Source organism: Desarmillaria tabescens, assembly GCF_030435595.1.
Source record: "Desarmillaria tabescens strain CCBAS 213 chromosome Unknown EV420scaffold_4, whole genome shotgun sequence".
Classification (NCBI taxonomy): domain Eukaryota; kingdom Fungi; phylum Basidiomycota; class Agaricomycetes; order Agaricales; family Physalacriaceae; genus Desarmillaria; species Desarmillaria tabescens.
In genome coordinates, this window is record NW_026848303.1 from 1,084,953 (window position 1) to 1,096,776 (window position 11,824).

At 46.7% G+C, this 11,824-nt stretch overlaps 7 protein-coding genes across 7 annotated transcripts; 4 read left to right on the plus strand and 3 right to left on the minus strand.

Moving 5' to 3' along the window:
- Nucleotides 1-150: 150 nt before the first annotated feature.
- EV420DRAFT_1710023 (uncharacterized protein) lies at nt 151-1,348 on the minus strand (the record flags this gene model as incomplete). The annotated part of the gene is made up of 2 exons (XM_060479606.1): nt 151-1,106; nt 1,162-1,348. 2 exons carry the CDS (start codon nt 1,346-1,348, stop codon nt 367-369), a joined length of 927 nt encoding a protein of 308 aa, XP_060336977.1. The 3' UTR covers nt 151-366.
- On the minus strand, nt 1,314-1,981 carry EV420DRAFT_811848 (uncharacterized protein). The gene is made up of 3 exons (XM_060483559.1): nt 1,823-1,981; nt 1,461-1,766; nt 1,314-1,331 (listed from the first exon to the last, which is right to left on the minus strand). The coding sequence occupies exons 1-2, from the start codon at nt 1,882-1,884 to the stop codon at nt 1,571-1,573; spliced, it is 258 nt and encodes an 85-aa protein (XP_060336978.1). The 5' UTR covers nt 1,885-1,981; the 3' UTR covers nt 1,314-1,331; nt 1,461-1,570.
- Nucleotides 1,982-2,018: 37 nt separating this feature from the next.
- On the plus strand, nt 2,019-3,204 carry EV420DRAFT_812081 (uncharacterized protein). The gene is made up of 3 exons (XM_060483560.1): nt 2,019-2,366; nt 2,420-2,880; nt 2,933-3,204. The coding sequence occupies exons 1-3, from the start codon at nt 2,138-2,140 to the stop codon at nt 2,957-2,959; spliced, it is 717 nt and encodes a 238-aa protein (XP_060336979.1). The 5' UTR covers nt 2,019-2,137; the 3' UTR covers nt 2,960-3,204.
- EV420DRAFT_1510144 (uncharacterized protein) lies at nt 3,188-4,922 on the plus strand. The gene is made up of 15 exons (XM_060471496.1): nt 3,188-3,490; nt 3,569-3,763; nt 3,823-3,840; nt 3,897-3,933; nt 4,000-4,013; nt 4,066-4,106; nt 4,159-4,204; nt 4,264-4,273; nt 4,327-4,344; nt 4,403-4,454; nt 4,513-4,553; nt 4,607-4,699; nt 4,751-4,766; nt 4,817-4,850; nt 4,902-4,922. Exons 2-13 carry the CDS (start codon nt 3,681-3,683, stop codon nt 4,757-4,759), a joined length of 462 nt encoding a protein of 153 aa, XP_060336980.1. The 5' UTR covers nt 3,188-3,490; nt 3,569-3,680; the 3' UTR covers nt 4,760-4,766; nt 4,817-4,850; nt 4,902-4,922.
- Nucleotides 4,513-5,724, plus strand: EV420DRAFT_1510150 (uncharacterized protein). The gene is made up of 8 exons (XM_060471497.1): nt 4,513-4,566; nt 4,610-4,631; nt 4,688-4,699; nt 4,751-4,766; nt 4,817-5,005; nt 5,064-5,151; nt 5,202-5,402; nt 5,460-5,724. Exons 5-8 carry the CDS (start codon nt 4,917-4,919, stop codon nt 5,526-5,528), a joined length of 447 nt encoding a protein of 148 aa, XP_060336981.1. The 5' UTR covers nt 4,513-4,566; nt 4,610-4,631; nt 4,688-4,699; nt 4,751-4,766; nt 4,817-4,916; the 3' UTR covers nt 5,529-5,724.
- A 1,367-nt stretch (nt 5,725-7,091) lies between these two features.
- EV420DRAFT_1636753 (uncharacterized protein) lies at nt 7,092-8,955 on the plus strand (the record flags this gene model as incomplete). The annotated part of the gene is made up of 18 exons (XM_060476629.1): nt 7,092-7,174; nt 7,244-7,261; nt 7,312-7,348; nt 7,407-7,420; nt 7,472-7,512; nt 7,564-7,609; nt 7,673-7,683; nt 7,745-7,762; nt 7,815-7,867; nt 7,917-7,957; nt 8,012-8,036; nt 8,101-8,112; nt 8,163-8,179; nt 8,236-8,269; nt 8,332-8,435; nt 8,509-8,596; nt 8,647-8,835; nt 8,890-8,955. 18 exons carry the CDS (start codon nt 7,092-7,094, stop codon nt 8,953-8,955), a joined length of 897 nt encoding a protein of 298 aa, XP_060336982.1.
- A 543-nt stretch (nt 8,956-9,498) lies between these two features.
- EV420DRAFT_1510194 (uncharacterized protein) lies at nt 9,499-11,745 on the minus strand. The gene is made up of 12 exons (XM_060471498.1): nt 11,219-11,745; nt 11,032-11,170; nt 10,824-10,984; nt 10,651-10,775; nt 10,485-10,601; nt 10,342-10,435; nt 10,250-10,289; nt 10,090-10,193; nt 9,907-10,042; nt 9,792-9,812; nt 9,618-9,681; nt 9,499-9,565 (listed from the first exon to the last, which is right to left on the minus strand). Exons 1-11 carry the CDS (start codon nt 11,694-11,696, stop codon nt 9,663-9,665), a joined length of 1,434 nt encoding a protein of 477 aa, XP_060336983.1. The 5' UTR covers nt 11,697-11,745; the 3' UTR covers nt 9,499-9,565; nt 9,618-9,662.
- Between the last annotated feature and the right edge of the window lie 79 nt (nt 11,746-11,824).

The window sequence follows — 11,824 nt, forward strand, 5'->3', positions numbered from 1 at the left end:
ATATAGTACCATATTCAAATATCGCGGCCTAGGTCAGACTGTCGCCAATAGCCAACTTTTGTCGAAAAACAAACTTAGCTTGTGAGAAGCTTCCAGCGAACTTGGACAGTGATAACAAACTTGCGACCGGAAAAAACACGACTTGCGCCTACGTGATTTTTTACACGCTATTACGTCCATAGAACGATGAGAAGCTGAACGCCAAGCTTGTGTGATGCGACGTTTTCTGGAAGGGACATGTACCTCATGTGCTACACAAAGAACAACATTAAATTTAGTTAGGGTATGTAAAATAACGAGCGTCTGTCCAGCTAAGACAATACAGATACAATGATAGCGTCGTACGAAAATTCCCAGCTAAACGTCTCACCACTCAGGCACACCACTGTCCCGCTTCGAAGGCGCAGGACCCGGCGTTCCAGCTGGTGAGTTCGGAATTTTGCCTTGTGCTGGTTCTGGTACCGGTACCTGGCCTGGCGGTGAAGGTTTAACAGGAGGGTTGGCTTCCGAAGGGCCAACCGGCGCTTTGGCTTTGGAAGAGTCGACCGGTGCGTTGGGTTTGACAGGGGCGCCAGCGGGTGTTTCTGGAGGATTGGGAGGGTTGACAGACGCTCCTGCAGTCTCGGCGGTGGGCGCGCCAGCGGACGGTTGGTTTGAATTGTCTTCAGTAGGACCATCTTCCGTATTGGATGGCTCTGTCGCAGGAGGGGCGGATGAAGCGGGATCCGATGGCTTCTGGTCGGCGTCTGCAGAAACAGCCCTTGGCGGCAACGAGCGACCATAAACATCTCGCCGCTGGGAGGGCGGACTGGGAGAAGAGGGCGAAGACGCGGGCACCGTAGCGTCTATAGGAGGCTTTGGCGTGTTAGGCGGCGCTGGCGGTGATGGCGTTGAAGGTGCGCTCGAAGCTGCCTTGTCCCAAGCGCCCAACGGAGACTGCCCGTTGACTGCTGAATCCTCCACCGTTTTTGCTGATGCGGCACCATTCAAGGAACAGGGATTTCCGATAATTGGATCGAGAAGTGAACCAACGAGAGGAAGAAGGCCTTCTACGGGACAAAGGATGGTGCCGATAATATTGTCGCGCTTCTGTACAACATTTCTTGCTGTTGAGACGAATCAAAAAACGCGCATATACTCAGATATGCGAAGACTACACACCACTTTCCGCGTCTGACCTAGCCATATTGAAAGAGCCGCGCCGCGACGCTATATGGTGGTTGCTCGAGGACGATGGGAGTGAAGTTTCAGCCTGGGAAGTATCACCAGTAGGCGCAGCGAGACTCGACGACGACGACGAAATGGCGAGAGTAGCAAAGAGAAGCGATGAACTGGATGAAATTTTCATGATTGTATACGCAGAGTAATAGCAAAGGCGAGGTGATAGCAATGAAGAAACAATAGGATGGATGTGGTGGTTCGTGTCAAAGACGCGTAAAGGCGGGCAAACCAACACGTACTCGTATTTATACCCCAGGGACCAAACAGAACCAATCGGAGAATGCACGCAGATCCTGGTCAAATAATATATCCCTCTTTGACGGGTTTTTGAACACGATAATGTCCAAAATCATCCACCCCGCCCCCTGTACTCCATCTCCCAGAGCTCTTCTTCACCAAAGGCGTGATTGCGTCGCCTCATGCTCTGTGGTCCACCCGCTGCAGTCCTTGAGCTCAAAACGCAGTACTCCCAGAGATTGGCGCCAAATTGACGGAGAGACAGGCCCATACAGGACGACAGGAAGCACCAGAAGATGGATGCGGTACTAGTAGATCCGGTCAGTCGACAGAATGCAAATTTCGCAAGAGAGAAGGCCATTACATTAAGAAGACAAGGACGTAGATCAGAGGCATCAAAGCTGCTAGACTTTCATCTGCTTCCATGGTTGAGCACTTGAGGGAATCAAATCAACGACCAAGAGGCGTGAAGATTGCGGTGCTGAGCTAGAGGTGGCCGGAGTCCCTCTGATGAGCAATCGCTGGACCGGTCCGAAATATCCGATCGGACTCTGCCACCGCTTCCCTGCCAGTGTGGGAGTTGGCTTGCATGTAAAGTGAAGGAACGCAGCTTACTAGTATTGGAACAGCGGACGTTTTGTGGCTGCCTGTATTATTGCGGTCGCAGCACAATTCGCGAATGTATGTTCTGAGGCTCTATCTTCCGTTTTTCAGATCTAGATTTACCAGCCGGCTTTTCCGCCATAGCGTCCAAGATGATTGGTTTCTTCGTGTTCTGACTATGCACCGCGCCCTTAAACTACAAAGATTTCTGGAATCCTCCCGACCTTATGCGAATGTAGGGGAGCAACGCTGCAAGAGCTGGTGTATTTTTCCTTTCACTCTGCTCACTCTGCTTTGCGTTGACGGTAGACTATTTTGTCTTAACATTGCTTCCGTATGCTATGCTGATTTTTCGTAGCAAAGTCTAGCTTCCAAAACTATTGTGGAAATGGTGTAGCCGGAGGCGTTATACGTCTCCGTCAACTGAATCATCTACAAGATATGGTATTTTTTTCAGTGACCAGAGGTGCGTATCCAGTCGTCTACTCGCCCCGAACCATCTCTCCGTGGTCTATATCATGGATTATCGTGAACCGCATAAATCCCCGCGTGGATAGCACAGTTCTGTGCATGGCCAAGGATCATATCCCTCTTGTCATAGAAAGTCAAGAAAGATATATCCTGCGATCCAACTCCAGCATATTAGCTGCTATTCTAGTCAGCTTCATCGGTCTCGTCGTCACGGCCGCATTCCGGAATGTTCACGACGAGGATCACTGGAAACCATCCGATCTCCTGATGCGAATGATGGACTCGAGCCGGCGGAACAGCGTCTCAAGGGCTGATGAACTTTGCCTTTCACCCGCCTATGCCTTAACGGTAGCGTCTTGTCTTGACCTTCCTCGTGTCCTTGCTTTGACGTCGATACCAGATTGCTGGCAGCGCGCACAACAGGTGAGCTCCAAGTCCCCGTCATGCGATGCTCATCTATCTTGATCGAGGTCTATATGTGTGCACACCGAATCATCGGGTCTATCACCGTAAACGATGTCTTGAAACGCGCATCCACTTGCGTTGATGCACTGTTCCGATTTTACCTATACATTCTTTGCTTTGTATATGTTTCCGATGGGCCCAATGGTTCGAGTCTCTTTCAACAGAATACCGGTATCTCGTTGAATACGCGCCCCACGGAATTACGCGTTTGCAGGTGCGTGAGGTCGCACATAACTACCTAGGCTAGACTCACCGACTGTCCCATTTTACTCAACTAATATAAAGACGATCACAAGTGAGCGATGTATCATTTTCTGATGCGTTTCGGTCTTTTTCTTACGTTTGCCTTACATCCAATTTTGGGACGCGATATACAGATATCACCACGAGGAAGAAAAGATGTACATAGTTGATTATTCGACAAGTCAGATGTAGTCTCCTTTCACGTTCAGATAGAGCAGCTCAATGTACAGATCTCGGACTACACATCCAGGTTCGTTTATCTTCGCTTAAATGCTCTACAGATGCTGATTGATGCTGACGCGCATCATCGACCGGCGATTTTTTCAAGTTCCCCGCTCTATCAGGATACTGATCCAAATTTTATCCTGATCATCGCATCAAACCTTCCCGGATCCTCATATAAGTATGCCATTGGCCGGAAAGGTCTCCACAACATCCCCATGGAACTCTCAGTCAGCATTCATATCGAGTATGTCAGTGTTGTTATCACCGCTGCGTTGTGGGGTTTTACCTGTGTCCAAACGTACGCATTCTCTTTCTTAGTGGATTTCCTACGCTTGTCCTTGAACTTTACGCCACCAGCTTTCAATATTTCGTCTAGTAAGCTGAAGTCTTGGGTGACGACATGATCTTCGCTAATAAGTTGTCTTGTTTAGTCACCATCAACGTGATAATGCTTTCCTCGAGCTGCTGGTCAGTCCATTCATGCTAATTTGATAGTCCTATCCAAGCTGACTGATTTTTTTCTTGACTTCCTAGGTCATCTTCCTCTGGTATATTTAGTATTTACTGCAACTTAAACATTCTCGCTGAGCAGCTTTGCAGGGTTGCTGACAGTTTACATATTGTGCTCCTTAGTCATGGGTGTAGGTGCTCTCTCGGGCTCCGCTCGGCTCGAAACTTGATACTCTACAACAGTCTGGAGAGTCCTTCAGTACAATTCTTCTCCGACTATGATCGAAGTGTAAGTATCGTCCGAATCCTACAACTGTTCCTAGTATTCATTATCCCTTCCTCATGAAGTTGGTATCTGGTAAGACACTCCACCCATGCCATTCCCTAACTGCGTCACTGACTTGACTGTAGTACGCGTCAATCCCTACTGTACGCAGAAATAACCGAGTCTTAGAAGAAAGTTACACAGTCGCTAATCTGTCATTAGGGAATCGTCGCGTCGACAACACAGCACTTTTTCACCTGGCGTATTTGGCGATGTGAGTTTCTCAAATCCAGCAAGCTGGCATTGAAAATAACTGAAATATGTATACGTAGTTTGCTCCGGATCTGGTTGGAGGTACACCATTCTGCTATTCGTGAGGCGAGATTTCGCATGCATGAATCTCTAGTGAGCTGACGACTATGCTAGGTCCCTGCTTCTCTGTATTCCTTTCGCGAGACTAGTATTATGGGACCTGACGTACAACTTCTCATTCGTGCTAATTTCCAGCCGCCATTCTTGGTATGATTTCTACCGTTTACAGTCTCAAATTTCTGATGCGTTCTTACACAGCGTTTGTAATTGTCTGGTAGGTAAATTACATGATCATCTCCGTCGAAATAATACCAGCGTATACAGCCAGAGGCCAGGCTCGACTATCTATCCAATGACAGTGCGTCCCAACCCTCTTCCCTACTTATTGGTCAAATTAGCATGCCTATAGGCACTTCTTGAATCAATGTGGGCCGTTAGCGCTGCAGTCGACATACTGATTTCGGCGTCTCTACTTGCGATGTTGTGGACAAGAAGACACAATGTGTTCAAAGAGTAGGCGTTTCGGTCCCTGTTCGAATATGTGAAACGGAAGATACTGAGTGTATCTCAGCACGACTCAGATACTCAATCGCCTTTCCATCCTTATCGTCAATACCGGGCTATGGACATCTCTCATAACCGTTCTTACCTTGATTGGTGTAAGGCTGCCTTCCTTCCATCCTTTTATGGTACTGATCGCACTCCTTAGCTTCAAGTTGTCATTCTGGAAGAGCAGGATATTTATGCTGCTCTTTCATTCATTACATGCCCCCTGTATTGCAATACTCTTCTCGCTAACCTGAACATCCGCGATTACATCCGACATGGGGGTCGGCCTCAAGACGCCACTACTATCAGGACGGAGAGGGTTTCTTTCGTCCAGTTTGACTCTTTTAGGAGTTGTCAAACTGTACGTTTCCTTCGCTCATTATCTGTCTTCAACCTAGTGATCTTGTTTGAACTTCAGTCGAATCCCCTAGAAACAAATGACCAGTGGGACCCCAGTAAAGTTGAGGTCAGTAACGTAATAGCGTGAAAGCATGGATGCTAGTGAACCATTGTGGTTATACCATTTATGATTCGTACCGTGGTGGAGCATGCTTATTTCATATCCAAAATTCAATTTCCTGCTGATACCAGGCACAGTGGCGAGTTGAACGGAGTTCTGACGTCTTCTATGCAAGTTTCACTGAAGGTCCCTTAACTACTTACTCTTAGCATGTGAGGTGACTTGTTGATCGCAAACATGCTTTCATAATCGACCTGTTAGCATGAACCGAAGAACCCTTCATGCATTGCACCACGAGCTGGATTTCCTATTCGTCTTTGTTTTAACTGTGGAATCTTTGTCTCGACATTGCTTCCGTTGGAAGTTATCGTAACGGGAGATGGTTTGGCGCGATGGGTTGTCAACCTGCCCTAAATGTTCACGTGATCGTTCCGATATTTTAGGAACACAACTCGAAGTTGTACAATGTGCCAGACCCCGGTACCAACCTGCATCGAACAGTCTGATCTCCAAACAGTTTGCGGAAATGTTGTAGCCGGAGGCGTAGATCTCGCGCGCGCGCTTTCTCGGCATCTGAATATCCATCGAGGGGCTGTAACCACCTTTTTCTGTGCATGATTTGCCAGCCGTGGGAACTGACGAGCAGTGCTTGTGCGTTCCTCAATGTCCTTTCTTCATTCTAGGTCTTCTTTACGTCCATCATGGGATCCGGTAAGTGCTCTAGTATATCTATCTCGCTCGTCCCGCTTACTTTGGTTTTCTCAAGTCTGCTGCAATTTATTTCTACTCAGAGAAATACGGAACGATGCATGGATCGTCGCATATCGGCCCTCTCTGCCAAGCAGTGCTCAGCGCCGGTGGTAGTCTTCATTTAAGCCCGTCCGCGTGTATTCATCAAGTTTCGGCGGTGCAAGTGTATTCAAAGCATGAAAGATATCAATCAATGAGACGGTTAGAGCGAGCATTAATCACCATCAATTCTTAAATCAGAACAGACATCAATGCACAAGGTACAGCCTGAGAATTAGCCTCGAAGACGAAGTTTTCGAGGTTTCACATTTGCCATCATAGTCCTCGGCATGAACGGTGACAGCAGACGATCGAAGACACAGATACTCAGGTCAGATGTAGTTTTCATCCACGATATAGGGTCATGCGTTGCGGTACTATCGTCCCAGGTGAGAGGTACATCACTACCTGATGGTTTTGGTCATTTGTATCTAGCTCTAGAACATGCTGTCAGAGTGATGGAGCTATCAATTCAAGTTGGAGTCGTCCGAATGTGCACTTGTTTTTTATCGACACTATCCTTCGTCTTCGTACAAAGCGCTTGCTTAATGCTAGACCACAAAGTTCAACATGGCCATGATCATCGTCAACAATCCTCGAGCTTTTCATGCCTTACTTTTTATTGCTTTACTGGCCATGTAATCAAGATCTGGACCGGCACTTTTATGCGTAGTGCCATTCTTGGATCAACCTGACACTGATCCATCATGTTCGGTGCGGGGTAGCTCCGCTTCGAAAGCACTAGCTTTAGGATCCCCATATAAGCATGGTGCCATCAGATACTTCTCCCAAGTACCCTCCATGAATCACCCTCTCGGTATATACATCGAGTATATCAGTGTCGTGATAACCGCTGCACTGTGGGGTTTGACCTGCGTCCAAACGTGTGTATTCCGTCACAAATAACAGCGAACCCTGCACTGACTCGAACCCGCATACGTTGGGTCATTTAGTTTCCAATATTTTGTTTAGTGAGCTTCGGTATTCTAGAATGGACCCTCAACACTGAGCACCTATGCAGTCACCACCGTCGTGATCACCCTTCACTCAAGCTACTGGTTAATCTTTTTTTCTATGATGTTCTATCTCTTCATGAGAATTTTCTCCATATGTTAGGTTATCTTCCTTTGGTCAGCTGTTTCCTTGTCGGCGGGAGAGTTCTCACTCAGTTCTATTTTCAGGATTGTTGACACGCTACACACGGCGTTCCTGAGCCACGGATGTGAGATACCCGGTTTTTCAATGAATTTCCATGCTCAACGCCTACGTACAGTTTGGAGAGTCATAGACAACAACGTTTCTCCAGTTACCATTGAAGTGTAAGTGCCATTTCTAGTCGTACTATCACGTGGAACCGTTCTCAAAGTCATCTTCCTACGAAGCTGGTACCTAGGTAAGTGCTCCCTTTTCCACTCAAATTCATCGCGTACCCAACTGATTTATGTAAAATCCAGTATACATCAATTCCTACGGTAGGCAAAGACGATTCGGTCTTAAACTGCAGCTAACTCGTTTGATTGATAGGCAGTTCGTTGCCTCCACTACGCAGCTCTTTTTCACGTGGAGAATTTGGCGATGTAGGTGTCCAAAAGCCTTCGCCGATAACTCTCTGAAGATGTTGGTCAGTCTGCTCTGAATCCCGTTGGAGACCCGCTATCCTGCTATTCGTGAGTCCGCCATCACATCTATGATGTTAATATCGAATTGACGCGGTGCATCAGGTTCCGGCTTCTTTCTATACCCTTCGTGAGATCATTCATCCATTATTTGATCGGGGATTCTCTTACGTTCGTCATTGACTGCTTTTCAGCTGCAACAATCGGTGAGGATTTCTGTTGCATATTCAACCCTGTACTAACCTACGCACACAAGCCTTTAGTGATCGTCTGGTATGCTATCATCTATCTATAGATATTCGGTCTGGTAGTCAATACACTCTATACAGCCAGGATCCAGGGTCGACGATGTCCTCAGTAACGGTGCGTATCCGAGCATTATGTCTTACTCATTTACTAATTCTCGGACGTATCATCATCCGCAGAAACTCCTTGAATCAGTATGGGCGATTAGCGCCGCAGTAGATATACTAATATCTGCTTCCCTTCTCTCGATACTATGGATAGGAAGAAAGGACGCATTAAGAAGGTAAGATTCCATCCTGTACAAGGGAAATTATGAAACTTGGACGAACACTAAAATACTGAACTGCGTACATCAGCACAACCCAGATACTCCACCGCCTCTCCATTCTTATTGTGAATACGGGTTTGTGGACCTCCTTGGTGACACTATTGACTCTCCTCGGCGTATGGCAATTGCTTTTTTTCGTCTCCCCCTGCTAATTCGATATCCTTAGCTTGTAATCTGGGAAGAGCAGGATATTTACGCTGCCCTTTCCTTCATCACGTGTCCCTTGTACTGTAACACTCTTCTCGCTAACCTGAATACGCGCGATTACATTCGACAAGGGATTTTCCCGAGCAACAAGGGAGCCGGGACAACGTCTGTCCTTCAGCTTGACACTCATACTACGAGTCGCTGCGAAGTATGTTTCTTTACTCCAATTCACATAGCGGCCCACTGATCTCAGCTTGTGCAGTCGATTCCTCTAAATGACCAGTTTGCCTCTCGCAAATTTGGCAACGCCTCAGACGGTCTAGTGTAGACTGTCAAATACTAATTGGTGATCTTATGTATGATATTTATCCACGGTTACGAATATGCTTTCTTTTGCTTCCTAAATCATTCACATAGCGCGGTGCTCAATCTTCGATTTCATCCTCAGTTTCTTCTGCATCGGGTTCGTTCTGAGGATGTCGGTGTTAGATGTGTAAGGACGTATAAACAAGGAAAGACTCGTACTCCTTTCCAGTAGGCTTTCCCGTAGTCTAAGAAAAGTTCCTGATCCTTTTTCACATTCTTGTCTGCGATCCCGGGGTCTGTATATCTTCATCATAAGAGGAAAAGAAAGGATACTGACGCGCGGTGAGTAGTAGTCGATACTCTCCGTTGACCAATCTGACTATTTTCCCAGGAAAGAGGTGAGTTTCAGCGTAAGGTTTGGGAAGTAGACGACACACGACTAGTACTACAGTTCGGCCTCTTTGAATGATTGAGGTATCGAGTTTCGTTTCCGAGTCGACCTGCATCAATGGTACGGACGTTGTCACCTGCGTTTGCATCAAATGCATAGTTGACACCCGTATGGTCGTGGATTAGCTCAGTCAGATCGAGAGCGCCGTCGAAACCAAGGTAGAGAATTTCTCCAACATACTCTTACAACAGTGACGTTAGTAGCATTGTGGAAATCGAAGACGGTCCACCCACCGCCGATGTTTGTCCCGCGCTTAATTTCCCTTTTCGTGAAGGCACCTAGGCCGTATGCACCTCGCTTTATTTCAAGTTGCTGGGAAGCGAAGTGAATATGATGATATAATTCGGATGAAGAGCTACGCAGTACGAACAGCATATCTCTGCCTCAGAAAGGGGACGTTTTCGCACTTATTTTGATATTTGACGCCTAGATAGTGAGGATTATTGTATGATTCTAATCATGGAGAACATACCTCTAAGCCAATGCTTAGCGGACTTTCCCCTCAACAACAGAAACACGTACCGTGCATCGCAACCCAGACAGAGCTCTGGGTCGCATTCTCTTCCACTGGCTACACAAATACATTTCTTTTCATCCTCGCAAAGTCCAGTCTTCTTTTTCTCGTGGGTACAATCACAGCCTTTCCTGCGACGCGGACCTATACTGAAGTTCACGAAAAGACTTTTGAGATATCGATGTACTCACATGTTAAGCCACATCTACAATTTCTTTGACAGTGGTAGGACTTAAAATAGCATTGACAATTATTACTCGCGTCACATGGTCCAGGATGGCCACAAGGTGGTATGCTATCAGCACTAATATCAGGTACTATCAGCTATGACTGGGATAAACGTTGACTGACGGGATAAATGTCAATGAATCATCAGTAGCATCGTCGTCATCTGTAGAAAGATATCAGGGTCTCGTTAGCATGGCCAACTTTGTTTTTCATACAAAACACCAGTTGAGATTGTCTCTGTAGTTGTTCTTCCGGGTCAGTTACGAAGACCTTTTCATCGGGAATGAGCCGAGTGCGGTAAATGTAGACCTCATATCCAGGATAAGCAGAGGAAGGTAACAGACAGAAAAGAACATACTTCAAAACATCTCTTTCGACAGATGACAGCCAAAGCACAGGGCGAAATGTCTGGGTCGAGCTTCAATACACCATGAAGAAACTCTTCGTCTTCTGGATTCGTCCACTGGACGCCTTCCTGGAGAGAGATCAGTGGATTACCAAGGATCTATTGGTGGGAAATTTACTATCATGCCATCATGGTTTTCATCGAGGTGAAAGTAACAGTCTGGCCCACAGGGAGCTCCCTGTCGTAGTTTGAGGTTTTGGTTTGTTTTTGTCGGAGTGACAGGGTTGATTGGTGGGTACTCAACTGGTTAGCGCCTGTTAGAATGATTCAAACATCGAAAAAAAAACCCACATTGATGAATCTTGCAGGCGAGGTGGATACAATTCATATTTGGACAGAGCTGTGGCCTGAATCTGTTGATATCGTTTAACAAATCATTTTCACTCGGTAACTTTCGGGGCGGTAGGGTCATGATGACAGGTTCGTCCAACCATGGGAGATCTGGTATGTCTCTGCAAGAAAGTTAACGAAGATCGCAAGGCACTATTCATCCGCCAACCTCTGAAAGGTATCCCAGATCAACCCTGAATCATGCGAGAGTCTCATGGGTCTTAAGACCTTCAGCTCGTCTATTGCATCTAATGACAAACCAAGGTCACAATGCAATCGCCGAGCGACTTCGATCTCTATGACCTCAGCTGCAAGGGGAACGTGTTAGATCTGAAAACAGTGCAAGAAAAGCTCACCATCTGGATCCACGAAATCGACCTGCCATTCGAAAGATTCGTAGTAAGCCAAGTACTCCGCCAACGGGAACTTGGGATTATCAGCGAAAGGAATGAAAGGAAGAGATTCAGCAGAAAGCGTCAAATCAAAAGTTTCTTTCTCTGCGCTTCTCGAGGCAGGTGTGCATGACACATATGGGGGATGTGGTTCAAAATCCACTGGCACCGGGATTTCTATGCAAGAGACAGTGCCACTGAGAGTTCGCACTCCCCCCTCATCGTAAGACCACACTAAGAACGCTTCCCCAGTCGCCTCCAAGTCAGCATTAGATGTCTGCGCGCTGTTTTCAAAGCTAACATCAAATTCGTCATCATCATCGCTGTCGGTATCGACAGCGAGAGACAAGATGCGAGCACGGGCATCTTCTTGCTCCCAAGCATAAAACTGTTCGAATACGTCGTTGCGCGTGGATATGGCAACGTCGCGGTCTATATGCATTTGACACGTCCTATGTAAGGTACCGAAGGTATAGAAAGATGGAAGTGGGAAACAAAAGGACAAAGTTCGAACTTGGCACTGCCTTCCTTTCTGGGATTTTGTGTATTTTATTTTTTATTTTATAGTTT